Source organism: Lontra canadensis, unplaced genomic scaffold (genome assembly GCF_010015895.1).
Source record: "Lontra canadensis isolate GAN:19392208 unplaced genomic scaffold, GSC_riverotter_1.0 scaffold47, whole genome shotgun sequence".
Lineage (NCBI taxonomy): Eukaryota > Metazoa > Chordata > Mammalia > Carnivora > Mustelidae > Lontra > Lontra canadensis.
The window spans coordinates 10875372-10903229 of NW_022631041.1; the positions used below are offsets into that span (position 1 = coordinate 10875372).

The 27858-nt window shown below is 38.0% G+C and overlaps 1 protein-coding gene across 1 annotated transcript in view; it reads right to left on the reverse strand.

Annotated features, from left to right (window-relative positions):
- Positions 1 to 6087: 6087 nt before the first annotated feature.
- LATS1 (large tumor suppressor kinase 1) overlaps positions 6088 to 27858 on the reverse strand; it is a 52004-nt gene continuing 30233 nt past the window's right edge. The window contains exons 4-8 of the mRNA XM_032873158.1: positions 21954 to 23464; positions 18814 to 19396; positions 15751 to 15933; positions 15364 to 15470; positions 6088 to 9956 (exon numbers count right to left, since the gene is read on the reverse strand). Of these exons, the coding sequence (XP_032729049.1) occupies positions 9447 to 9956; positions 15364 to 15470; positions 15751 to 15933; positions 18814 to 19396; positions 21954 to 23464 (2894 nt within the window). The 3' untranslated portion in view covers positions 6088 to 9446. The remainder of the gene's footprint in view (positions 9957 to 15363; positions 15471 to 15750; positions 15934 to 18813; positions 19397 to 21953; positions 23465 to 27858) is intronic.

Here is a 27858-nt window from a genome sequence, read left to right on the forward strand (position 1 = left end):
GTGGACAGGAACTCCATTGTAATGGAGCAAAGGAAATTGTAATTAGTACAGCTAAAAAAAAAAATGAATAGATAAATAAATAAATAAGAAAAATAAGAAAAATAAAAAATTCAGGGACGTACAGATTAATTATCCTACTTAGGCTGAATCAAACTTCACCTTTTGTATGTGTACAAAGGTATGATGAATTATAAAGCCCATTTGTACTTTTAAAACTTCTCAAAACAGAGGTGCCTGAGTGGCCCAGTGGTTAAGCAGCAGACTCTCTTGGTTTCAGCTCAGGTCATGACTTCAGGGTTCCAGGGTGGAACCAGATTCTCTCTCTCCTTTTGCCCCTCCTCACTCCTCGCACTCTCTAAAATATATCCTAAAACAAAACAAAACAAAACAAAAACTTCTGAAAACAAAATGAATGCATATTATTTAATTCCATGTATATGAAATTCTAGAACAGGCAAAATAATTTATAGTAACAAAAAGCAGATCAGTGTTTGCTTGAGGCTGAATTAAGAGCGGGAGGAGGGAGGAAAATGATTAGACTTCTCAGAGGCATGAGGAAAGGTTTTGAGGTGATGGAAATGTTACATACCTCAATTACCGTAGTGGTTATACAAATGTATATATTTATTAAAACTCTTCAAATAGCATAAAATGGATGCATTTTATTGTGCATAAGTCATACCTCGATGAAGTTGAATTTTAAAGTAAAAAAACCTCCAGGGGCGCCTGGGTGGCTCAGTGGGTTAAAGCCTCTGCCTTCGGCTCAGGTCATGATCCCAGGGTCCTGGAATCAAGCCCTGCATCGGGCTCTCTGCTCAGCAGGGAGCCTGCTTCCTTCTCTCTCTCTGCCTGCCTCTCTGCATACTTGTGATCTCTGTGAAATAAATAAATAAAATCTTAAGAAAAAAAAAAGAACTAGAGACTTCTTGAAAAAAAACCACAAAAAACAAAAAACCTCTCCAAAGAATGGTTTACATTCACTAGTTCGTTTCTTCCTTAGTAGTACCAGTTAGGGAAACTACACTAAGCTGTAGTAGCTCCTACCTCTAGGTTTCAAACAAGATTTTTTTTTTTTTTAATTTTATTTATTTATTTGAAACAGAGAGAGAGAGATCACAAGTATGCAGAGAGGCAGGCACAGAGAGAGAGAGGAGAAAGCAGGCTCGAAAGCAGGCTCCCCGCTGAGCGGAGAGCCCGATGCGGGCCTCGATCCCAGGACCCTGAGATCATGACCTGAGCCGAAGGCAGAGGCTTTAACCCACTGAGCCACCCAGGCGCCCAAGATTTTTTTTTTTTAATGGGAGTATAAACCCCCTTATACCAAAAAAGAACTCCAAGTTTATTGTTTTATCTATTAAATTTAAATTTTAAGAATTTACATCTCGGGGCGCCCGGGTGGCTCAGTGGGTTAAGCCTCTGCCTTTGGCTCGGGTCATGATCTCAGGGTCCTGGGATCGAGCCCTGCATGGGGCTCTCTGCTCAGCGGGGAGCCTGCTTCCCCCCCCACCCCCACCTCTGCCTGCCTCTCTGCCTACTTGTGATCTCTCTCTCTCTCTGTCAAATAAATGAATTAAAATATATATATATATATAAAGAATTTACATCTCATCAGAGAAATCTAAAAGGACTTGCAAGACCAATTTATTAATTTTACTCACATGCTCGATTGTATCAGGCAGTCCTTGTCTATATACTTCACAAATTTGAGCCATCTCTTAAGTACAGAGCATATATAAAACAAGAAAATTTTAACCATGAGTAAGAATTGCTGAATTTTTAGATTATGTCACAATATTTGCAGTAACAAACTGGGGCAGATCCCCAGTGTTGTTCATTAAGCTTATTATATACATTCTTCCTAAATAATAGCTTCCATCACTGTCCTGCTACTCCCAGACTGCTGAATGCTACGGGCAGGGGGCGGGGTGGGGGGAATCACACCACCATGAAGATTAACGCAGCACAATTGTGTAACTTCCAACCCACCTGAAATATATTTTTCTACATGTTCCACCTCAGTTCTCTCTCCCACTCTCTTCACATTAGTTATTTCAGACTTTAACCACTTTCCTCAAGCCACTACCCATTTCTGCCCTTTCAGCAAATCATGATGTCTCCACCCTAGGAGAAAATGGAAGCTATCAGATTGAAATTCCCTCAACTTGCTCCTTGTGGCAGAGACTGCCATCTGGCTACCAAATACTCATTTTCTTAATAACAGAACCAAGCTTGATGAAATTGGGCCATCTGGAATAAGGACTACATTTCCAGACTCTCGTGCACCTAGGTGTGGCCATGGATCTAAATTCTGGCCAGTGGAAGTGTTACATAGAACTTTCAGGAAGATACTTTAAGGGAGAGGTCCTGAAACTCTCCCTTACCCCCTTCTCACCATCCCCTCTTTCTACCAGGTGAGAACAGGGACAAGATGGGTGGAGTATAAGCAGCCAACAACTGATAAAAGTCACCCTTAGGATATAAGCTGTATGATGAAAGTAGCAGAATTGAACAGACGAGGTGTTGGCTATGAGCAGCTGCCATTCATACCTGCTGTGGACTGCCAACTCCAGATATTGTATGTCTAAGCAGTGATTGTTTTGGGTTTTATATGCAGCTAAATCTAATCACAATACTTTTACCCCCCAACTTACATATCTCTACTTCACACTTGCCCTTTTTTTTTTTTTTTGAAGATTTTATTTATGACAGAGAGAGACAGGAAGATAGGCAACACAGCATGGGGAGCTGGAGAGGGAGCAGCAGGCTCCTCGCTGAGCAGGGAGCCCAGTATGGGGCTCGATCCTGGGACACTGGGATCATGACCCAAGCCAAAGGCTGATGCCCAATGACTGAGCCACCCGGGTGGCCCACCCCTTTGGTTTTTGCCTCCCACTTCAACGAAAGCATAGCTTCCTTTGTCTACACCCAAGTCCTCCACTTGAACCTAAAGATTTTTGCTTTTATTTCCACTTTATGTATTCATATGGTTCAAAATTCAAATGATACAGGAGGTTATATAGTGAGAAGTCTTTCTTGCCAACCTAGAAATCCAGTTCCCATCATCAGAAATAATCAATGACATCAAATTCATTAATTACCTTCCAGAGATATTATACATGCAATCAAATAATCCAATTTATTGGCGCTTTCATAGGTTTTCTCATATTCTGCCAGTTTGTCTTCAATCAAAGGACATTCCTTTTTGGTTCTTACAGCTTCTATTTTCTTACTGGGACTTCCTATCTTAACATTTGCTATGAGAATATTTTTCTTTACATCATTGTGTTTACTTATTTTTTTTTAAGATTTTACTTATTTTTTTGGGGTAGATGCAGAGGGAGAGTCAGAGGCCAAGCAGACTCCCCATTGAGCTGAGAGCCAATGTGGGGCTCGATCCCAGGATCCTGAGATCATGACCTGAGCTGAAGGCAGACACTTAATGGGAGCCACCCATGCGCCCCATCACTATGCAATTTAAGAGCCATTGTACTATCTTTGGCAATTCCTTATGTTGGAATAGGCTCTTGCAGTTGGTCTCCACTTCTTTTCCCCCCACTGTTATATTCTTTTGAGACTAGGTCATATTTTTGTATTTCTGTGTGACAGGTAATTTTGAAGTGTATCCTTGATATTGGATATGTTATGTTATAGATACTCTGGTTTAAATCTGTGACTTACCTCTGGAGGTGTTTGTTTTGTGGTTAAACAGACAATTAACTTGATTTGCTTTCTGTTGGGCAGCACCTCAAAGGCCAGTTTAATTCTTTTGTTCTTAGGATGCTTGGATTCTTCTCCACAGATATGTGGCAAATGATTCAGCTAGAGATTTGGGGCTTTCTCAGGCAAGATACCATGAAAATTAGATACTCATCCAGTGCTATTCCTCTCTTTCAAGTGTTGACTTCCATCCAGATCTGCCTGTTCTTGGTTCTACTTAGTTATCTTTAGAAGTGGCTGTTTTGTATTTTCCCCAGAATTTACAATAGTTCTACGGGGGGTTAAGTCAGTTGTTTAGGAGCTTACTTGGTCATAGTAGAAACAGAATCCAGTTATCTTTCAAGTAGGTCATTTGGATGCTAATTTAGCTAATGAACTTGAAGGACCAGAATTAAATCAAATAGAAAGTTATTGCAGTGGGCACTTGGGTGGCTCAATTGGTTGAGTGACTGCCTTCAGCTCAGGTCCTGATCCTGGAGTCCTGGGATGAGTTCCACATTGGACTCCCTGCTCAGCAGGAAGTCTGCTTCTCCCGCTGACCTCTCTCCTCTCATGCTCGCTCTCTTTTTCTCTCAAATAAATAAAACTTAAAAAGAAAGTTATTGCAGTAATTCAGGCAAGAGCTGATGAGGGCCTCAACCAGAGTAGTAACAGTGGGGCTGAAGATGATGAACTGAAGAAAAATGTACAAGGTAAAGTAACTGAGTTTGATGATTGGTTGCCTGGGAGATGATCAAAGTACAAAATGACCTCCTCAAATTGTTTTGCAAATCAGATTAAACAGTAATATAAATTCTATACTAATTAGGGTACAAGTTCAACAACAGTAAGAAATGGGGATTTGTACACACACACAGTTTTGCTTGTTTTCCTTTTCTCTAACATTCTACAATTTATTAGTCTAGCCTGGACAGACAGCCCCACACCACACAATCTTTCAGGTAACCAGGTTCCTTTTTTTTTTTTTTTTAAAGATTTTATTTATCTATGAGAGAGAGAACACGAGCGGGGTGTGTTGGGGGGCGGTGGTAGATGGAGAGGGACAAGCACACTCCCTGCTGTAGCCAGAGGCAGGCCTCAATCACCAGACCCTGAGATCGTGACCTAAGCTGTAGTCAGAAGTTTAACTGACTAAGCCACCCAGGCGCCTCAGGTAACTACGTTCTACTCCTTTTGTTGACCCACCACCCCTAAGGTGTTTTCCCTAGTTTTCATGGTCAAAGAAAGTCACCACTCTGTCCATGTTCCATCCTGTGGGGAAGAAGGAAAGAGCAAGTGGAGGGCAAGCGACATCAACTTCAAGTGTATATCACATATGCTCATATCCCAAGGGCCAAAACTTAGTCATGTGGCCACACCTAATTACAAGGGAATATGAGAAACAAGGGCTCTAGCAGCGCAGTCAAAATGTGGACAGGGATGGGGGCTCTATTCAGAAAAGAATGAGAATGGACGCTGGGAACAAGAGCAGCCTATGTCATTGGTCAACCACTCTGGGCACTAAGGACTCATGAGAACCCCTTTCTCACCACAGAACAAATTTAAACCTTCTTCAGGCGGAAACAACTCAAAGTTCCACCCAGATTCTGAATCCAGCAGTATGTTTAGAATCTCTGGATCTTAAGTAGGGAGAAGGAAAGACAAGATATTAGGGATGACAATAACTGCCTATGTATCAGACATAAATTTGACATCTTTCCTCTACCCTTCACATACATAAGCAGATGCATTTTTTGTGTGTTGTGTGTGTTTGGCATAACAAAGTAGAGTCACAAGCATGCCAGATGTGGGCCTACAGTGTAGTATAATGAATCCCGGGAATAATGCAACTTGCATCAGCTATACAACAGCCTCACGAAGACCAAATATAATTTTATAGGAAGTGCAAACAAGAGGATAAAGGAGATTAAGAATGATGGTAATGCTTGAAAAAGGAAAAAAAATAAGACAAAACTAAAAATGTGTTCATCCGTGTGAAGTTGATTTAAGATGTAGCATCAGTATATGATAAAGGGTTGTAAATAAAGGAAAACAGATTAGCCAACAACCACCTATTTTAAAATTTTAAAGCAGACTCAAATGTTATGAAATGAGTCTGATCATTAGAAAGATTTTAAATCTCTGCTAATCTAAAGGAAGCCTTTAACATGAAATAGTTACTGTACTTACGTTGGGCAAAATGAAAACATTTTACTGGGTTACACTAACTCTACTCAGTTTGCCTTAACCCTATTATCATTAGTTATATATATTCTCATTCTAAAACACTGAATTTTTAATCATAAATTTTCTAAGAATAAACATTAAAATACACTTTTAAAAATGAAAATCAACATACATTAAGTGCTTTGATAGCTTTCCACACACAACTGAAAGATCTGAATTTTTTTTTATTATTATCCCAGCAAATATGACACTAGAGAAAATGGTTGGGAAAATAGAAATAAAGTCATTAAAAACACAGGCTGATTATTCATATCTACTACATTCAGAAGTATGCAAAACAATTTAGATATATTGCAAAGCCGTAATTCCTTTTTCTAACAAAGCATTATTTTATAAAACTGTAGTGTTGTATTGATTCAATTTTAATACAAAATACTTATATACACAATACAATATAAAAGTAAACTGTGGGATAATGCCTTCCACAAAGGGATATATTAAGGCGCTTTACAAATATACCAATATGTTGACCCAAATTACTTTTTGCTTTAGATTAAAACAAACAGGCTAAATAAATGTTTCACTTTAAATACCAAAGGGATTTTTGTTTATTTTTGCTTATTAAAGAAAAATTTCTAAAGTACCTTAGGTAACAGCAGCAGCAATATCTAAAACTCTTCCCACTGTATTCTCTAATTTCTAACATATTATTAAGTCAGAATAAAACATTTCCACTCACAGTTTTGCACTTTGCAACAGCAGAAGGTAATAACTTTTTAAAAAAGTCAATCTCAAAGTGACTTCTTAGTCATACATTCTATAGTTCCTATTACAAATAAAGTAGAAAAGATACAGCAACAGGGCCTGCCTTGGAATGTCACCAGACAATACATAATAGTATCTACAATTACATAATTATAGAACACATTTCATAAATACTATTGATATACATAAAAAGGGGATAAGTATAAGAAAGACAGCAAGTTTTTTATTAAGTGGGAGAATAATCTACAAAAGAAAACACGTATAACCAATGTTTTCATTCTATTTCAATTGAAAGCATATAGATTTTTTCATGTCGTTCTCATCTTTCTGGCCAGGAAACACCAGATTCTGTGCTAGAAGAACTGGATATGGTTTGGGAATAAGAGAGCTAATAAGTATATCCAAACTGTTAAAAGTGCAGACCGCAAAGGCTTGTACACTGCTTTACATGAAGAGAAAAAGCTTACGTTGTCAAAGAAAATTTTAAAAGAACACAGAATTTGTAGTGTCAACACAGATTTTGTGGGGAAGGAGGGAGGGAGAGGAGACAGCACCTTAGTATTCCTACAACATAAAACTAACAAAGTTGGTTTTGTACGGCACTGCATCACAATCCAGAAGTAAAAACAACCAAATGGAAATTTCAATAAATCTGAGAAAGTGCAAAGAGCCAGAGGGATATCTTAAAATTTGAGTACTGAGCTAAAAATTTTTTGAACTACTTTGTCTGGCATAGGATTTTATAGCACTAATCAAATGTTCCATGAAGTGGAGACTGCCAAATCATTCTGGTGCCCTTTCTTACAACTCTCTGATTAGAAGTCCTTCAGAAATATTCCTGTATCAAGCCCTAACAAGCCAAACATCTATTTCAGTGCTCTCAAGAGTATGTTTAAAATGTCTTAGTGCTGTACCAGCAAGAGAGAGGCATTCCTAAGGGTATCTTATCACATGATACAGACTTTTTTCCATCACAAATTATCAGTGTTTACACAAGATGTGTGAATCTGAGTACTAATCAGTAAATTTAGAGCAAAGTTCTGAGTTTAATATATCAGTGTTCTTCTAGGACAGAGGTCCGTAACCAAGTTTATGAAGTTTTCAACATGTCCAGAATTCCTAAGACTGCATGTAGCATTCTATATGTGTGTGTTAATGTGTGTTTTTCTGGGAAGAGAGTCCCCACCTTTCACCAGATTCTCAAAAAACCAATGAACCCCAAAGACCCATGGTTTACAAGCCAAGCTCTGAGAGGGACACCCAGAGAAACATTTGAAGTTTGAGCTAGTAAGTCTTCATTGCCAGCCCCAATTCAAATAGAATAGCTTTGCCTTTAATTTTACTTACATATGTGAGACTTCCACTAGCTTTTTTCCATTAGTTTGAAAATCACTAAAAATTATGCCTCTTCTTATCCAGAAATATAAAATTTTGATAAAACAATTCCCTATCAGTGGAACTTAAAGAAAAAGAAGTAAAATACAAATTTTACTTACGGCAGAATAGAGCCCTTTTCCCCTTCCTAAAAGAGAAGCTAAATGTATTTTGGTTTGAAACCATAAGAGTTCTTAAAACCTAAGCATTATATATAATAGGCATGCTGAAAAACATATTATTTAACCTTAAATTAAGTTAGGAGGATTTGAATTTTCTATGAAGACCACTATGTAATTTTTTCTAATTACTAAAGGCCACTCAATTAGGATTTAAATAATAATCTTTTCACCAGTTAATCTGCCCATAGGTAAAATATGGTCAAACAGCCAGATTTCCTTTGCCTTAACAGTCCATATATACAGCACTGTTCTGAAAGAGGAAATATATAACATTACTGATGACATAACCAAAACTGTCACTATACAGAAAAAGTACTTTTCTAGTGAGTACCCACAAATAATTTTTCTAATTAAAGTTTCATATGAAACTGAAATTAATCTCTCTGCTTAGGATGGTGGAAACTTTAAAAAAAATTGAAGGAAAAATATGAAGGATGCTAGCATTCAGTACTGTAAATTTAGACTTATGGCAACTTTATTCCCTTTTAAAAACTAGAAGCAGCATTAAAAAAATACCAGTATATAAAGAAAAATGGTAGTGCTCTGCTTCTTTTAAAGCCAGTAATTCTTGAGAAATAAATGCTAGAAGAGTAAATATTCCACAGAGGGGGAAAACAAACAAACAAACCAGATAATCTGCATTATTTTTTCTTCTGATGAACATACTTACTTCAACCCTGTATTTCTCAGTTCTAAGAAGTAAATTATCAGATTATCATTAGCCTAGGAACACTCTTCACCATAATGGCTTAATTTCTACAGCTTATTTATACCAAAAACAAGGTTATGGGGGTTAAAAGAAGAACAAAACTCTGTGAATGTGGGATACATTTCATATTTGGTTAAAGCAAGATAAAACTAAAACTGTCTTTCAAAAAAATTTTCAAAAACTCTTTTTTTTTTTTAAATTATTTAGTGTATGTACATATAGATACCAGGCTTCTCCTTTTTAAACAAAGCACTATTTTTTTTATTTTAAGTACTTTAAGTACCAAGAACTGACTATAATATTCAGTTCATAATTTACTTTCTTTATTATGATTTTTTCTAAATTACTGATTAAAAAGACTGGAATAAATTAACATTTAAAAAAATTTTCCATAATTTAGGAACATAAGATATTGTACACAGAGCACTCATACACAGCTCTGTCACATTTGCATAATTTTACTCTCAGAGCCTCAAAAAACTCTGCGTTTAAGGTCTTTTTGCAAACCCTCATTACAACAATTTCCTAGTGTGTTAAACATACACTAGATCACGATTTTTGATCTCTGAGCCTGTGTGCTGATCATCTTCATCTGACTGTTGCTCTGAGCCTTGTGAATTAATATATTCATATTCAATAGGCTTTGGATAATTATACGGGTAGCCATTGTCATCAAAAAACCTCCGAAAGGTAAATTCATAGAAAGCATGTTCAGGGTGCTTTCCATTTTTATACCATCCGTTGAGAGTGTCATTTACATTTTCTTCCTCATTATCATCACTCCATAACTTATCAGGATCAACAGGATCAAAATTTGATGTATCTGTTGGGTGTGTGATTTTAGGAATGTATGAAGCAGACTGCTGTCTCAGGTCACTGGAGAAATCAATTGTTTTAAAAAATGGATGTGCTTTTATTTCATCAGCCCCATTCTTGCCTAAGCGATCTTCTGGTCCTCGGCAAAGTTTAATAATAAGATCGGATGCTTCAGGACTCAGTTTAGCTTGAGGTGGAATGTGAAGAGATGTTTGCCAGTTGATAACCTTTAAAGAGGATTTTTAGAAATTAGGAGGGAAGAGATAAATAAGAAAAACAAAAATTTCCTCCAAGTTTTATACCAAAAAGTTTTACCAGACTATTTGCATCTTTAAAAATAAATCGTATTGTATTTCACCTTCCTTACCTTTAATCATGAATGAATCAGTTGTGGGAAATAACTTTTTTCTTCCCATTCTCTCCTCTCGATGCAACTTATACTCACATTACAAGACTCATCACTTTAACTCCCCTGTTAAGCTCTTCTACTTATGGCAAAAATGATTATTTCTACTCTGCCTCCCATTCTATGTTACTGGTATCATAGTATCTCTACTACTTTGTGATACGTATTTATGTCTGTGTCCTTCTACCAGAGATAAAATTCCATAAGGCTATAGACTATGTTTTGTCTTTGTATTTCTCAGTGCTTGGCAAGTTGCCTGGCACATAATTTATAGATGTTCAATAAGTATTTCTTCTGGGGATGCCTGGGTGGCTCAGATGGTTGCCTTCAGCTCAGGTCATGATCCTGGAATCCTGGGATTGAGCTCCACATCAGGCTCCTGTTGAGTGGGGAGCCTGCTTCTCCCTCTCCCTCTGTCTATCCCCCTGCTTGTGCTCTCTCTGCCTCTCTCTCCAAGTGAATAAATAAAATCTTGTTTAAAAAGATTTTATTTATTTATTTGAGAGAGAGAGAGAGAGAGAGAGAGAGAGAAAGCATAAGAGGAGAGAGGTCAGCGGGAGAGGCAGACTCCCTGCTAAGCAGGGAGCCTGATGTGAGACTTGATCCCAGGACTCCAGGATCATGACCTGAGCTGAAGGCAGTTGCTTAACCAACTGAGCCACCCAGGTGCCCCGAATAAATAAAATTAAAAAAAAAAAATGTTCTGGCTTTGAATAAAACAGAATGAGGGAGAGCGGGAGGGAGGAAGGAAAGAAAGAAAAGAAAGGTAGGAGAAAGAAGGTAGTAGGTAATGAAGAAATATTTGTTACTACTGAGTTTTGAAAATTCTTTTTATAGTCTAGAGACAAGCCCTTTGTGGGAAATGTGATCTGCAAATATATTCTCCCAAGCTGTAGCTTATCTTCATTGTCTTGATTGTGTTTTGTTTAGTTTTAAAGACTTTATTTATTTATTTATTTGAGAAAGGGCACGCATGACCATGCACATGCATGCCTGGCAGGGGAGGTGGGCGGGAAGAGGAGAGGAAGAGGAAGAGGAAGAGGAAGAGGAAGAGGAGAGGAGAGGAAGAGCAGAGGGAGAGGAAACGGGAAAGAATTTCCATCAGATTCTGTGCTGAGATTGGAGCCCGATACCAAGCTTGATCCTGAGGATCATGACCTGAGCTGAAACCAAGAGTCAGATGCTCAACTGACTGGGCCACCTAGGCACCCTTGACTCTGTGTTCTGTATACTGAAAGTTTTAATGAATTCCAATTTCTCAACTTTTTCTTATATGGATCATGAATTTGGTGTCATTTCTTTTCTTTCTTTCTTTTTTTTTTTTTTTGACAGACAGAGATCACAAGCAGGCAGAGAGGCAGGTAGAGAGAGAGGAGGAAGCAGGCTCCCTGCTGAGCAGAGAGCCCGATGCCAGGCTTGATCTCAGGACCCTGGGATCATGACCTGAGCCGAAGGCAGAGGCTTTAACCCACTGAGCCACCCAGGTGCCCCTTGGTGTCATTTCTAAGTATTCTTCACCTAACCCTAGGCCATAAAGATTTTCACCTATGTTTTCTTCTAAAATATTATAGCTTTACATTTTATCTCTAGATCAATGATCCATTTTGAGTTAATCTTTGTGTAAGGATGAAGTTTACATTGAGTTTCAGTACTCTGTATATGGCTGACCAATTTTTCCTATATCATTTATTGAAATACCATCTTTCTCCACCTGCACCTTTGTCAAAGATCAAATGGTCATATTTGGGCGATTCTATTTTTCCATTCTCTATCCTATTCCATGGATCTATATTTGTGTCCTTCTGCCAATATTACCCTGTCTGGATTACTGTAACCTCACAGTAAGTCTTTTTTTTTTTTAAAGATTTTATTTATTTATTCGACAGAGATCACAAGTAGGCAAAGAGGCAGGCAGAGAGAGGGTGGGGGAAGCAGGCTCCCCACTGAGCAGAGAGCCCGATGCGGGGCCCGATCCCAGGACCCTGAGACCATGACCTGAGCTGAAGGCAGAGGCTTTAACCCACTGAGCCACCCAGGCGCCCCTGTAACCTCACAGTAAGTCTTAAAATCAAGTAGTTGATTCCTCTTTCTTACTTTCTATTTAAATAAATATTAAATAATAATATTACATAAATATTAATATTACATAATAAATATTTATTTTTAAGTAGGCTCCATGTCCAGTGTGGAACCCAATTTGGGGCTTGAACTCACAACCTTGAGATCAAGACCTGAGCTGAGATCAAGAGTCAGATGCTTAACTGAGTCACCCAGGCAGCCCTTTTGTTCTTCTTCTAAAAATCAGTTTTCATTATTCTAATTCCTTTGTCTACCATATACATTTTAGAATTGGCTCAACTATATCTACAAAAATTAGAAGAGAATTAAATCTATAGATGATTTATTTTGGAGATAAGTGATAGCTTTACTATGTTGAGTCCTTCAATCTAACAACATGGCACATGTCTGTATTTATGAAGATCTTTCTTGATTTTCTTTCATCAGAGTTTGTAGCTTTCAGCATACAAATCTTACTCATGTTTTATTAAATTTATACCTACATATTTCAATTTGGGGAAGTTTCTATAAATGTTACAGCTTTTAAATTTCAGTTTCTCGTCATGTATTGCTTGAATATAGAAATATAATAGATTTGTATGTATTATACCCTTATATCCTACAACCTTGCTAAATTCACTTAGTAGTTCTATGGGTTTTTTTCATAAATTCCCTAGGATTTTCTTTTTCTTTCTTTTTTTGTTTTTTAAAGATTTTATTTATTTATTTTGACAGAGAGGGCACAAGCCCCAAGGATATCTGTTCTTACCAGTCTTATTAAGCATAGTTCTGGAAGTCTTAGCCAGTGTAATATAGCAACAAAAGAATTAAAAGGCATACAGATTATACAGAAAGAAAAACTTCCCCTATTCAGAGATGACAACATAATTTTCTACGTAGAAAATCCCAGGGAGGGGTGCCTGGGAGGCTCAGTGGGTTAAAGCCTCTGCCTTCAGCTCAGGTAATGATCCCAGGGTCCTGGGATCAAGCCCTGCATCAGGCTCTCTGCTCAGAAGGGAGCCTGCTTCCCCCTCTCTCTCTCTGCCTATCTCTCTGCCTACTTGTGATTTCTGACTTGTGATCTCTGTCTTTGAAATAAATAAATAGAATCTTAAAAAAAAAAAAAAAAAAAGTCCAAGGGAGGAGGCACCTGGGTGGCTCAGTTGGCTAAGCATCTGCCTTCAGCTCAGGGCATGATCCAAGGGTCTTGGGACTGAGCCTGTATCAAACTCCCTGCTCTGCGAGCCTGCTTCTCCCTCTCTCTGCTGCTCCCCCTGCTTGTGCTTGCTCTCACTCTAATAAGTGGATAAAATCTTAAACAAAAACAAAAAAACCACAGATATCCTTTCCTTGCTCTTTTATTTTTTTAAAGTTTTTATTTATTTATATTAGAGAGAGAGAGAGGAGTGCGGGGGTAGGGGGAGACAGAATCTGAAGCAGACACCATGCTGAGCATGGAGCCCAATGTGGGGTTTGATCCCAGGACCTGAGATCATGACCTGAGCTGAAACCAAAAATCAGATGCTTAACTGACGTGTGCCACCCAAGTGCCCCATCCTTGTTCTTGATTTTAAGGAGAAAGCATTCAATTCTTACAGACACACACACACCACACACACACACACACACATGCACACACATTTTTATATATGTATATATATGCATATATATGTGCGTATATATGTGTATACATATGCATATATATGTGTAAATATATATATATATATGCATTATATATATATTAAAAAGAAGGTAAAATGAAGACACTTTCAGACAAACTAATCTGAACTAAACCTGAGGGAATGCATTACTGAGAGACCTATACTAAAAGAAATCTAGGATTGTCTGGTGGCTCAGTTGGTTGCAACCAACTCTTGATTTCGGCTCAGGTCATGATCTCAGGGTCTTGGGACTGAGCCCCATGCTGGGCTCCAGGCTCAGCACCGGAGTCTGCTTGGGATTCTCTCTGCCTAAACCCCCCGCCCCTTGCCCCCAGTTCGTACTCTCTCTCTAAAATAAATAGGGGCACCTGGGTGGCTCAACTGATTAGGCATCTGTCTTTGGCTCAGGTCATGATCCCAGGGTCCTGGGATTGAGCCACACATCAGGCTTCCCTGCTCAACAGGGAGTCTGCTTCTCCCTGTCCCTCTTCCCAACCGCCACTCATGCTCTCTAATTAATAAAATCCTAAAAAACAAAACAAAACAAACTTAAAAGAAAAAATCTAAAGCAAGTTATTTTTATTTTATCTCATCTTATTTTATTTATTTTTATGTAGGCTTCACACCCAGCATGAGCCCAGTGTGGGCTCAAACCACAACCCTAAGATTGAGACCTGAGCTGATACCAAGAGCTGGACACTTAACCAACAGACACTCAGTGCCCCCAGAAGTTTTAAATATAGTATATTAAATGCAATGAAAGAAGTAGTTACAACTTAGGGAGAAGCATCATAGAAGACATAACTTCAAGATACTCAAAGAATGGTTAAGAGTGAGTTCGTTTAGGAGTTAACTAGGTTTAAAGAAGTGGGAAACATTGTGGAAGATGGGAAAGAAAGGAAGAGGACATTCCAGACAGAGGGAATGGTATGGATAAAGGAAAAGAGGGGAAATCTGGTTTTTAATCCATGGACATGGGAACCACTGAAGGGTTTATAATGGGATTGTTTATAATCCAAATTGAGGACAACTTCTCATTTAAGTGCCAGAGGTAATTTCAAGTGAAGATACATACTTTGTTTGTAGTTTGGGGTAGAATGTCCATGGAAGGAAACAAAGCCAGGAGCCAGAAGGTGACAAAAAATAATTTAGAATAAATCTGCAAACAGTACTAAAGACTTCGATGAGAAGCAGTGAGGGGGAATATAACAATATGAAAATAGTGGGATGATGCAGAGTAGAGTTCACCTGTGGAATTTTTTCGTGGCTTCCTATATAACCTTACACGTTCATTTTTTTTTTAAATGACTCTACCCCAATGGGGGCTTGAACTCACAAACTCATGACCCCAAGATCAAGAGTCACATGCTCTATCAACCCAGCCAGCCAGCAGCCCCCTTACAAGCTCATTCTTAAATTCCAGATGAAGATGCTCTAAGTAGAGGACTGCTAAAGGTCTGGGATATAGAGACTTTGTGACAACTCTTTGGTACAGATTCTATAGCTTACCTTCATTTGTGTTTCTAATGGTGTTTGTGCCAAGAAAGGAGGCTGTCCCACCAACATTTCAAAAAGAATTACACCAACACTCCACCAGTCACATAACTGTGTATAGCCTAAAATAAGATACCAAAGTTATAGTCATTCATAAACCTTTTAAAAAATGCTCAGAATACAATAAAAATTAATAGTAAATCACCAACTTATGCTGTAGAAATTAATATTTATATTTATTTTATATATTTATTACATATATATTATATTATATTAATTTATTTATATTTTATTAATATAAAAATAAATTAATATTTTTATTATAAACCTGAAAAATAAGCCACATGCTAATTAATTTAAGTTTCAGCTGGCTATTGAGATATTATGAAACTAATGTTTTACCTGTTCGTAACAACACTTCAGGTGCAATGTAATTGGGAGTCCCAACCAATGAATGTGCAAGACATCGCTGGTGCTGGCGTGCCGCTCGCCGCTCTAGTGGCTTCAATCTATCTCCACATCGACAGTTAGAGGGGTCACCCCATTCATTACTGAAATCCATACTATCCTGCCGTGGATGGTCACCTGTATAGTAAACAGGTAAGTAAATAAAAACAAGAGTGTAGCAAAACAAGAACAATAGTGTACCAAAAGCCTGTTTAATCTTTTAACATCGTGGCTTAGAGTTAACAACACTCTTTTCTTGCAACAAACTAAGACACAATGTATGCCGTATCACTGATGATATTTATTACTGACTAGAACCTGTGCTCTGAAATAGCAACAGGACAGGTTTTAAGCTAAGAAAAATTAGCATAAGATTCAGTAATTTACTCAATGTTAAATGATGATAATGAAAATCATGAGTAGGCAGGATCAGGAATCTGTTATTCAGATTGCTCCCCATTACTAACCTGAACCAAGTCTCAAACAAATTAGATCAGTGTTTCATTCACTTAACAAATGATAATGATAAATAAGACAGACAGGGTTCTTCTCTCAGGTAGCTTCTTTGTATGGGACAAACACAACAGATACATATATAAGAAACAGAGTGATGCATCCCATTCGTAGAATCAAGATGGGATGATATGACACATGTACCAGGGTGACTCAGGAAGACTAACTGAGGTGACATTTGTAAAAAACAAAAAAGACTCAACCATTTGAAAACCAGGGCAAGGTATTCTACACAGAAACAGTAACAGAGAAAAGACCAGTGCGATTAGTAAAGGATAGAATGGTAGACAACGGAGTGGGAGCCAGTGTACCTGCGTTATACGAGCAAAAGAAATTATTTGCCTTTTACTCCAAATACAGTGAGAAGATATTGGAGTTTGAAGGAAGAGAATGGCAAGATCTGATTTATGTTTTAAAAAGAACACTAACAACTGTGTAGAGAATAGATTATAGGAAGGACAAGTATAAAGAGACCAATTCAGAGGCTATTGCAGTTAAGCTTGGACTATGATGGTAACAGTGGAGATAGAGAAAAGTGAATAGATCCAAGGTATTTTTAGAGGTGGAATAAGCAGGATTTATTGGATATAAAGGGTGTGCAAGAAAAAGAATCAAGGACAACTAAGTGGGTGGTGGTAATACAATTTACTAAAATGGGTAAAACTGGAGAGGGAGAAATCAAGAGTTGTTTATTGGTAATGTTAAGTTTGAAAGGCCTATTAGAAACACACATGGGGTGCCTAAGTGGCTCAGCTGAACATCTGATTCTTGGTTCAGGCTTAGGTCATGATCTCAGGGTCCTGGGATCAAGCCCCGCATTGAGCTCCCTGCTTAGCACGTCTCCCTGCTTCTCTCCCTGTGCCCCTCCCCACACTTGTGCACTCTTTCTCTAAAATAAATAAATCAATCTTAAATACACACACACACACACGAAAGGGAGAGGCTATTTCTATTTATTTAATTAAAAAAAAAAAGATTTTGTTTATTTATTTGACAGAGATCACAAGCAGGCAGAGAGAGGAGGAAGCAGGCTCCCTGCTGAACAGAGAGCCCGATTCGGGGCTCAATCCCAGGACCCTGGGATCATGATCTAAGCCAAAGGCAGAGGCCTTAACCCACTGAGCCACCCAGGTGCCCCGGGAGAGGCTATTTCTAAAGAGAAATCCGGAAGTCACTGACATGAGACGGCATTTAAAGCCGTGACTTGATGAAATCACCTAGAAAAATATATCTGAAATTAACCTAACTGTAACAATCATCGGGGATGTTTGATTAAAATACAATTTCTTGGGGCGCCTGGCTGGCTCAGTTGGTAGACCATACAACTCAGGGTTGTGAGTTTAAGCCCCATATGGGGTGTGGAGCCTACTTAAAAAAATAAAAAAAACAAAAAGCAAACTTTAAAAAAATATGTATAATTTCTCCTCTCCAGTGAATATTTTCAATCAGAAGACTGGAATAGAGCCTAAGAATCATATTTTTAAGAAAAACTCCCAAGTAATTCAGGTGAATCTGGGGAGACAGGTTCAGGTGTCTCAGTTCTATCCATTTAATGTCAATTTACTGTGTTCACTTAAGCACAGAGGGCAAGACTTACCTCAGAAGATTGCTGTGACCCTTAAGTTAGAATGTATGCAAACAACCTAGTCATGGTAAGATTCAAGAATCGTTAGATCGACTTACACTTCCATTAGTGCTTTGAAGGGATCTTGGTGAGGCAGTGTGGTGTAGAAGAAATAACATGGGCCCTGTAATCAGACAAACCTGGGTTCAAAGCCTAGCCCTTATTACTTCTTTTCTGTCTGACCTTGGGCAAGTTACTTCATCTAAATAAGCCTCAGTTTCTTTATCCTGCATCACAGTGATATTGTGTATATAAAGTGTTCAAATAAGTTGTGTGACAGTTGTATAATGGAATCCTAAATAATAGTGAAAACAAGTTATATGCAGTAACACAGATCAACCTCAAACATATAAAGGAAGTGAACACAGAAGAATACATATAGAATGATTACATGTAAATAAAGGTGCAAGAGTAGACAAAATGAAATAACAGTGTTTAGGGTTACAGACATATGTGGAAAAAGTATAAAGAAAAGGAAAGAACTGATTACAGAGTTCTGAAATACTGGTTACCCCTGTGGGAGAGAAAAGGGGAAGTGATCGTTTATGGGCTTCAAAGGTACTGATAACCTGGTCTGTAAACTGAATGGCAGGTATGGGGCTTCATTTCAAAATTATTTTTAAAATGTTATTTGTTTGGCATATTTCAAATTAACAAAATATAGAGATTAACTAAAAAATATTAATGGTATTTAGAAATAACTGACTCTAATATATTCTTTCATTTTATAAGTCTAGGTGTCTAAAGGATTCATTCACATTTATCCAACAGTCAAGTCCTGAAACCAGGACTTCTGGCTTTTACCCAGTGATAATACCATCTTATATCTTATTGCATTAATAAATCATATTAGCATGTACAAATTTTATGATTTTACTCACCACTCTGATAGTACTTAGAATCATGTGTCCATCTGAAGCCAGTGCAGAGGCCGAAGTCAGTCAATTTAATATGACCATCACGATCAATCAAAATATTATCAGGTTTAATATCTCTATGAATAAAACCCATTTTATGAACACTTTCGACTGCACAGGTAAGCTCTGCTATGTAGAATCGTGCCAGATTTTCTGGAAAGATGCCCATTCTAATTAATAGGCTCATCATATCACCCCCAGGAATATAGTCCATTACAAAGTATAAATTGTCCTTATCTTGGAATGAATAATACAGACGAACTACCCATTCATTGTCAGCTTCAGCCAGGATATCCCGCTCAGCTTTAACATGAGCAACTTGATTTCGAAGCAGAACATCTTTCTTTCGGAGAGTTTTTGTTGCATACAAAGCCTTAGTATCTACTTTTCTTGCTAGACAGACTTCACCAAATGCTCCTATTCCTAGTGTCTTTATCTTCACAAACATAGACTTGTCCATTTTAGCCCTCTTTAGGCGGATGTAATTAGACTCTTTTTGGCAAAGCATCTTTCTCATTTGATCCTGTGCATCTTGAGATAATCCAACCTAGGTAAATAAACTAAAGGTTAAATGAGGAATTACCTTCTACACCAAACAGTACAAAATAGTTTGGAAAAAATTCAGGCATATAAGGTTAAATGCATAATAATTTTTAATAAAGCATGTTAGGAATCTAGAATATACTTCAAGGAAAATTAATTATCAAAAGTGCAGCTTAAGGGACAGTTAACAGGATATACAAAGGTGAGTATATATGCAGATTCTGCTGTGGAGAGCAAGATGATACCAACAACCAGCTTTCAACTGCTTTCTAATGCAGCCCCCAAAAAGTTCCCAATGTGCAATAACCAAACATCTGTTAACATGCATCCTCATCTATCTCTCCATGCATATTCATCCCAAATTATGTGATTAGACTGCCTTCATTTTATGCTTCTCTTGTGAATGCCTAGGGTTAGTGTTCCTATTTCACCTTTCATGAAAAAAAAAAAAACCTCTTCTCGTCCAGATTCATTTGTTCTAAAAAATTGATGTATTAAGAACAAAAGAACGTCTTCTCTAACCTAACCACTCATTAACAGTCCATCTTTTTTTTTTCTTTAAAAGATTTTATTTATTATATGATCTCCCTGATATGAGGGAGAGGAGATGCAACATGGGGGGTTAATGTGGTAGGAGAAGAGTAAATGAAACAAATTGGGATTGGGAGGGAGACAAACCATAAGTGACTCTTAATCTCACAAAACAAACTGAGGGTTGCTGGGCAGAGGGGGGTTGGGGGGGGTTATGGACATTGGGTAGGGTATGTGCTATGGTGAGTGCTGTGAAGTTTGTAAACGTGGAGATTCACAGACCTGTACCCCTGGGGGAAAATATATATATATATGTTTATAAAAAATAAAATTATTAAAAAAAAAAAAAAAGATTTTATTTATTTATTTGACACAGAGAGAGAGACAGCGAGAGAGGGAATACAAGCAGCGAGGAGTGGGGGAGGGAGAAGCAGGCTTCCCTCTGGGCAGGGAGCCCGATGTGGGGCACGATCCCAGGACTCTGGGATCATGACCTGAGCTGAAGGCAGACGCTTAACAACTGAGCCACCCAGGTGTCCCAATAGTCCATCTTTCCTTTCATCTTTCTTTTATTTTTCTTAGGCATTAGAATGAGGGTAGGACTCACAGCCACCACTAATGCAAAATGCAAAGGCTTTCTCCTACCTTATTTAAACAGGACACCTTGTTTGATTAAAAGCTATCTTTTTAGGCACTTTGGAACATTTCAAAGAATAGTCAATGTGACTTATGAAGATACCAGATTAAACGCAGATTAAAAACAAAAGCCAACTTCTGACTAGACATGGACTACCTGTATTTAGAAGGAAGTTTATTTTTGTCTAGTTCAATAAAGAACTAATTTAAGGGTTTAAAAAGAAAAGGAATTAAAGAAGTAGAGTCTATTCTAGAAATGCAAGCCTAATTAGAATATAGCAACCTCATGCTTCTGTTAGGATGCGCATTTGCATGCAAGAATTTTTTTAAAAGGGTGGCATGCCAGACTTAAAACTGTTTCTCTTAAAATCTTACTTGCCTACACAGTAATGGAGGCTACAGAAGTCAGCAAAGCTTCCAACACCATAAAAGTTTAAATCAGCTATTAGTGAAAGTAAAGAGGAAAAAGGAAAAATAAACTAAGAAAATACATACAGACAGACTTTAGTAAGAAATCCTAAGAGCTAAAATATGGGTAAGTCATATAGATTATCATGGTATTTCTCATCTAAGAAAGCTCAATTTATAACAAGAATAACATAACTGTAAAATTAGATTTAGTAAAATTATCTTAAAAAAATAGCTCTCAAGTTACGTGAGTAAGTTTCATCACAAATTTAAGCCTCCCAGACTCTGAGTGATAGATATATGACTGGGAGTCAACCTTTGAACTGTAAACATGTGACAAATATATTAACAATAATAGTACCACCATAATATCTAGTGAAGATATATATATATATGTATATATGAGAATCACAACACAGATTCATCTAAAATGAGTGAGCACTAATTCTGGTCTCCTTTTAGTAGTTTAAAAATTTCAGCACATTTTCCAGAACATTATAAAAATGAAATTAGAAGAGGAAACAACTGAAGGGACAGGTCTTTGACACTTTCTAATGGGACCAACCAGATGAATAAACCCGATGAATAAGGCCCAAAAACTACTATAAGTAAAAACAAATGTTTCATAAGTATAGCTAGCAAGAGATGGGACCCAGATATTTCTAGCTTATTTTAAAATGTTTAAAGATAATGCGTAAAACCTAGAAAATAACCCTTGCTCCTATTTCCACATAAAGGGATTATGTACATCTAAACAGCACACTATAAATTATATTTTTCTTAATTTATTAGAACTTTATTCCAGGAAATTCTGAGTAAATCTTGAAACACTAAAATAAAATGGTATAATCCAAAATAATTTACTGACTTGTAAGCAATGATAATATATTAGCTATAGAAGGAAAGAAAAATATTGGACCGATATTTTAAAATAAACAAGCGAATACATCATCAAGCATAAAAATGGGCATTTTAAAAGGTTTTACCCGCATCATTTCATTCTCTAATTGTTTTTTACGATGTAGACGTTGCTGATGAGATTTGAGTACATTTTCTACATGTTGCTCCATAAAAAATTTAAATGCCTGAGGAGAGTAACTCTGAATACGAGATTCCCTTCGCTCTTCATCTTTCTTGTTTTTCCTAACGGTGATAGGTGAAGTCGTAATCTGCTTCTTTTCCTTATCCCCACTATCAACATTTTCATAGCTTTTTTCACTCTCATCTTCCTTGGGCACGCTCGCCTGATCCTCTTTGCTAGATTTACCGACTGATTCGTATGAAGGAACAGATGGGTTCTGGTGCAGCAGATGTTTTGGATAAGGTGGAGGAGGACCTTGATAGTTTGGAGCTTCAGCAACCGGAGGCATAACAGTCATATTTGAAGTGGTACTCTCAGAAAAAGGACTGGGTTGAACTGTTTGAATCGGTTGTGGTATCCAAGAAGGGTGTGTAGGTGCTAACGCAGTCTGCAGCTCTGGTTTTAATACGCGTATACTTTTCACAGGCTGTTGAATAGGAGCGGGTGTAATAGCAGTGACTGTTGTAGCTGAAGGCTGAGAATTACCAGGATGACTTGCTCTACTTCCTAATGGATTATTAAAGGAATTTGACCTCACTGGTATGTTAGGTTGCCATGTGGGGATTTCATGCCCACTGCTTGGGGACGACTGGGCTGGAGCAGAAGATGACTGAGGCCAAGTTGTTTGCAGTCCAGGTGCATTCATGTTATAAAGTTCCATGTTATGACTATTTCTGTTTGGCACCATCATAGATTGGGGAAGATTTCCATTTGTATATGATGAAGGAGCAGCAGATGCCCCCGTTTGTAAAGCAGAAGAGCTTTGTCCATTAGCTGGGGTCAGAGGATACGGAGGCGGTGGCTGCCGATTCACAGTGCCAGGAGGGACGTTTTGGTGTATCATAAAATCAGTCTGACCACTACCATTCTGAATTCCAGGTCTTCCCGGTGGGAAGTTAAATTTGTTGGAACTCTGCATGATGATTGGTTGTCTGCCAACAGGGACAGAACTAATGCCTCTCTGTCCCTGATTAGGAGGATTCATTGGGGTTGTGTTCAGAGGTGGGGGAGGATAGCCTTCCTGCCACGCTCCAGGTGGAACAGGAGAGATTCTGGAGATTACATATTCCATGTTCCCAGAATAGCGCTTTGTTTGAGAGTTTGGTTCCCATGAGGGGGGAGGTGGAGTTGTACCTCTTGGAGGAGGAGTCTGGCCCCTAGGAGGTGGTGGAGGAGTGACACTCCTTACTTGAGGAGGTGGTGGGGGGTTCACTCTCTGTCCATTGCTAGGATGAGCTTGAGCAAAAGCTGTTATACCAGAGCCTGACAAAGGTCTTCCTACATCTGTCTGCGAGTTGGGACTTTCAGAACGATAGGCCACGCTTTCTCCGAGTGGTGGGCCATGTCTCTGAGGAACTAAGGATTCTTTGGAACCTTTCCAGCTCTGTTTGCGGTTAACTGATTGCTGCACACTCCCTATGGTCATAAAACAGAGAGAAAAAAATGTTTTAACCTCTTATTTTTGAAAAATTTTAGCTTGGAATTCTGACATAGCTAAATGATAAATCTTTTTTGAGAATTGTAAAAGTCAAATTTCAGTTAAGCAGTTTTATGTTACCTTTCAAATTTTTACTTAACTAGATAATACATTCTCATAGCTCAGAATCCAAGAAGTACAAAAGTATATCCATCTCTGTCCCTTGGCCAACCAACTTTCTTCCCTGAAGGCAACCAATGCCATTAGTAAAATATTTGGGGGATATGCAAGTAAATAGACTACCTCCTATGTATACCGCTGTGACTGGCTCTTATTAAAATATTGAAGATTCTGTCAGTCTGTAAAGTGTTTTCTTACTTTTAAAAAGTTTACCATAGTTTTTCACTATATGGAGGTACCCAAATTTAATTTAATTTTTTTTTTAGGTAGGCTTCACACCCATCATGGAACTCAACGTGGACCCTAAACTCATGACCCTGAGATCAAGACCTGAGTTGAGATCAAAAGTCAGCTGCTTAACTGACTGAGCCACTCTGGAGCCTGGATGTACCCAAATTTAATCAGTTTCCCTAATGAAGAATAGTAAGGATGTTTGTAGTCTTTTGCTGTACAAAAAAAGAAAGAAAGAAAAGAAAAGAAAAAAGGCAGTGAAAAATTTTGTACATATACCATTTTAAAAAATATTTTTTGAATAGAGATTTTATTTATTTGAGAAAGGGCAAGCATGAGCAGGGGGAAGGGTCAGAGGGAGAGGGAGAAGCAGACTCCCTACTGAGGGGGGAGCCCAATGTGGGGCTCAATCCCAGGACCCTAAGATCATGAGCTGAACCGAAGGCAGATGCTTAACTGACTAAGCCATCCAGGAGCCCCCAGATATCATTTCATATATAAGTAGATAAATTATCAGAAGTGGCATTAATGAGCCAAAGGGTGTGTCCATTTGTAATTTTAATAGATACAACTACTTTTAAATATATTTCAAAGATACCAGGAGATAATTAGCTGAAATAAAGTCTAGATTTTATAGTTTCTCTTTACTGGAATTTCCAAATAAATGAAACAGGCAAGAAAATAAATGATAACTCCTCCCCCAAATTGAAGTATTTAAAATAGTCTGACTACTTGGAAAAATATCTTTAACACATTCAAAAACACATAAAACACATTTGTATAACATGCAATACATATAAATAATACATTCCAAATAGTGAATATACAGTAAAGATTTATAGATCTAAATACATAAAACACTTAGCAACATTCAAAACAAAACACATATGAGGAAAAACTGGTAAATGTTCAGAATGTACAGTTTAACACTCTGTTTCAGCCAGGCTGGGCTACAGGCTGGGTCTATGACTAAGGAAAAGCCATCACTCCAGGCCACCTAGGCAAGTCCTCTGGCCACCAAGCTCTCTTTCACCTTCTTCAGAGAGTCAGCTGAGGCTAAATACATGTATTCACTCATTCAGCTTTTACCAGTTAAAGTCTCCATCAGCCTAGAGCATACTGCCTTCTCCTTCTGTACGTCTGATAGAGCTCTCCATGTTCTCCCTCTTCCCAAACCCTCCCACTATTGCCCCCTCTCCAAAATAATTAATTAATTAAAAAATAAACTGGGATAAACGTGGGATTCTCCCTCTTATTATTCCTTCATACTCTTTTTAAAAAGCCAGCTCTTTGGAAGCTCATTCTATCTGAGAGGCCACATTCATTCCTCTCACTTAATGAACTCTTATTTGCTCATCCTCATTCACCCATAGTTTTGACATTCAGTCTACCCTAAGCCTTGCCAACATTCTATAACTTCAACATCCACATGGACAAACCACCCATCACCCTCATCTCTCAGTTTCTTGACCTCCTTCCTTCAACCTCCAATCACTCCTAAAATCATATTTCTAATTTTGATATTACCCACATCTGTTTTCTTTCAAAATAATTTCTTTAAGGTTTCTGCACTTGGACCACAACTCTCCCTCTCCCTTTCACGTTTAACTACCACTACAAGTATTTTTCAACTTCACCAAGACCTTCATATCCCTACTTCATTAGTCCTCCACTTTCTTTCTTTTCTTTTTTTTTTTTTTTTAAATAAAGATTTTACTTGTTTATTTGAGACAGCGATCACAAATAGGCAGAGAGGCAGGTGGGTGCGGGGGAAGCAAGCTCCCTGCCAAACAGAGAGCCTGATGCAGGGCTCGATCCCAGAACCTTGGGATCATGACCTGAGCTGAAGGCAGAGATTTTAACCCACTGAGCCACCCAGGTGCCCCAAGTCCTCCACTTTCTTTATGCAACACTTCAGCTAATTTAAATCCATGGTCCACTACTTCTTCTTCCCCTCTGTATTCCTTTTCTCCTCCCCTCATTTCTATTCATTCCTTAATTTTTTATTGAGCATCTAGACAATCCAAGTACAGTGATGAACAACTATCCATAGCCCCATGGGACCTCCATTCTTGGGGGAGAAGACTGCCAATAAACAAGTAAAGAAACAAGTTGGGGTGCCTGGGTGGCTCAGTGGGTTAAGGCTCTGCTTTCAGCTCAGGTCATGATCTCAGGGTCCTGGGATCGAGCCCTGCATCGGGCTCTCTGCTCATCAGGGAGCCTGCTTCCCCCCGTCTCTCTCTGCCTGCCTGCCTCTCTGTCTACTTGTGATCTCTGTCAAATAAATAAATAAAATCTTAAAAAAAAAAAAAAAAAGGAAACAAGGTAACAGCTGGGTATGATAAATCCTATGAAGGAACCACAAATGGTATCAAAATGGTAGAAATAACAGGGAGATAGAAGGCACGAGATTCAGTGTCAGAAAAGGCTCCACCAAGGAGATGACGTAGGATCTAAGACCAGCCGAAGGTCCCGAGAAGGGAACATGCTATTTTCCAAGAACAAAAAGAACTGCAGCATGGCTGGAGAGCAGTAAATGAGGGGAAGTGGGATACTGGAGTAAGTCTGACAGCAGCAAAGTCATCAAGAGGAGTCTGGAAGGAATGAAAAGCCACAACAGCAGAGCAGGAATATGCCCTGATCAAGGATTTAAATCACCCTTTCAGCAGTATTCTGTTCCCCCCGCTTACCTAACTCATTTTGTACTTTTGTAGTAGAACTCTAGTCACAGATGATTCCAGCTATCTTTTTTTTTTTCATGCCTGCTGGAAAAGGTGATGTAAAGTGCAGACTGATTCCACCATAAATTCAATGATCAGCATCATCAAATGGCTTTAGCACTGCCAAGAAATCCTACTGATTCTTTTGGTCTCTACTACAACTCTCTCTAGTCCTGGAACTCCTCAAATTGCCTGTCCCATTCCTCACACACCACTCTCAGCGGGTGACCCGATTTTCCACTTTGGAGAAAACTGAAAGCATCAGAAAGAACTCCCTTATCTTGTTTGTTCCTGTTAGAGCAAAATATTTTATTCCTCTTCCTCTATAAGTCTAATAATCTCTCATCCTACCCTTTGGATCCTTTCTTTTCATAGTTTCTCAGGAATCTTACTTGATCCTTTTCTCTTGAGTATTTAATTTCTTTGTTTTACCTGGAGTTCTGCAATTATCTTTTAAACATGCATAAGTCTTTACTATTAAAACAAACCAGCCTCTCCCTCCATTCTCATATGGAGCACTACCTTAAAATGTTACTAGTCCACTGTGTGGACAACAAAAACTTAGAAACTTTTACATAAATCTAACAATGAAATTTTAGGTCTGTTAAATAAGTAACAAAACATCTGTACTTATATATGTCATTTAAAATTTAAATTTCAATTTTAAATCTAAATTTAAATTAAATTTTAGAATAATTCATCATTATTTTATAAGATTAGGGCCCTCCCTAAATGACCTTATTTAACCTTAACTGCCTTCTTAAAGACCCTGTCTACAAATACAGCCAAATTCTGAGGTGTTAGGAATTAGGACTTCCTGAATTTGATGGGACACAATTCAGCCCCTAACACATGTGGTAACTTGTTTCTGTTCAGTCATGGGAGCATAATTCAAATTAGAGTGGGCTGAGGAATAAATGGATGTGAGGTAAAGAATTCATGTATAAACAACACTTTGAGAAGTTTTTCTATGAGGGTACAGTGACAACATTAGCAAGAATATGCTTCTTATATGGTGAAGATCTTTTATTTTTTTAAATTTCCAACTCATTATAGATTAGTAATTTTATAACATACACAGCTTGGCTTTCAAGATACTGTTCTTTTATTTCCTTCCTCTTCAGCTAATTCTTCTATCTTTGCAGGCTTATCCTCTCCTGCCAGCTACTAAGTAATAAGCTTGGTTCTAGGCCATCTTGTCATTTTAGTCTACATTATCTCTCTCAATGACCTATTTCTTACACAGGCTAATTGTATATATA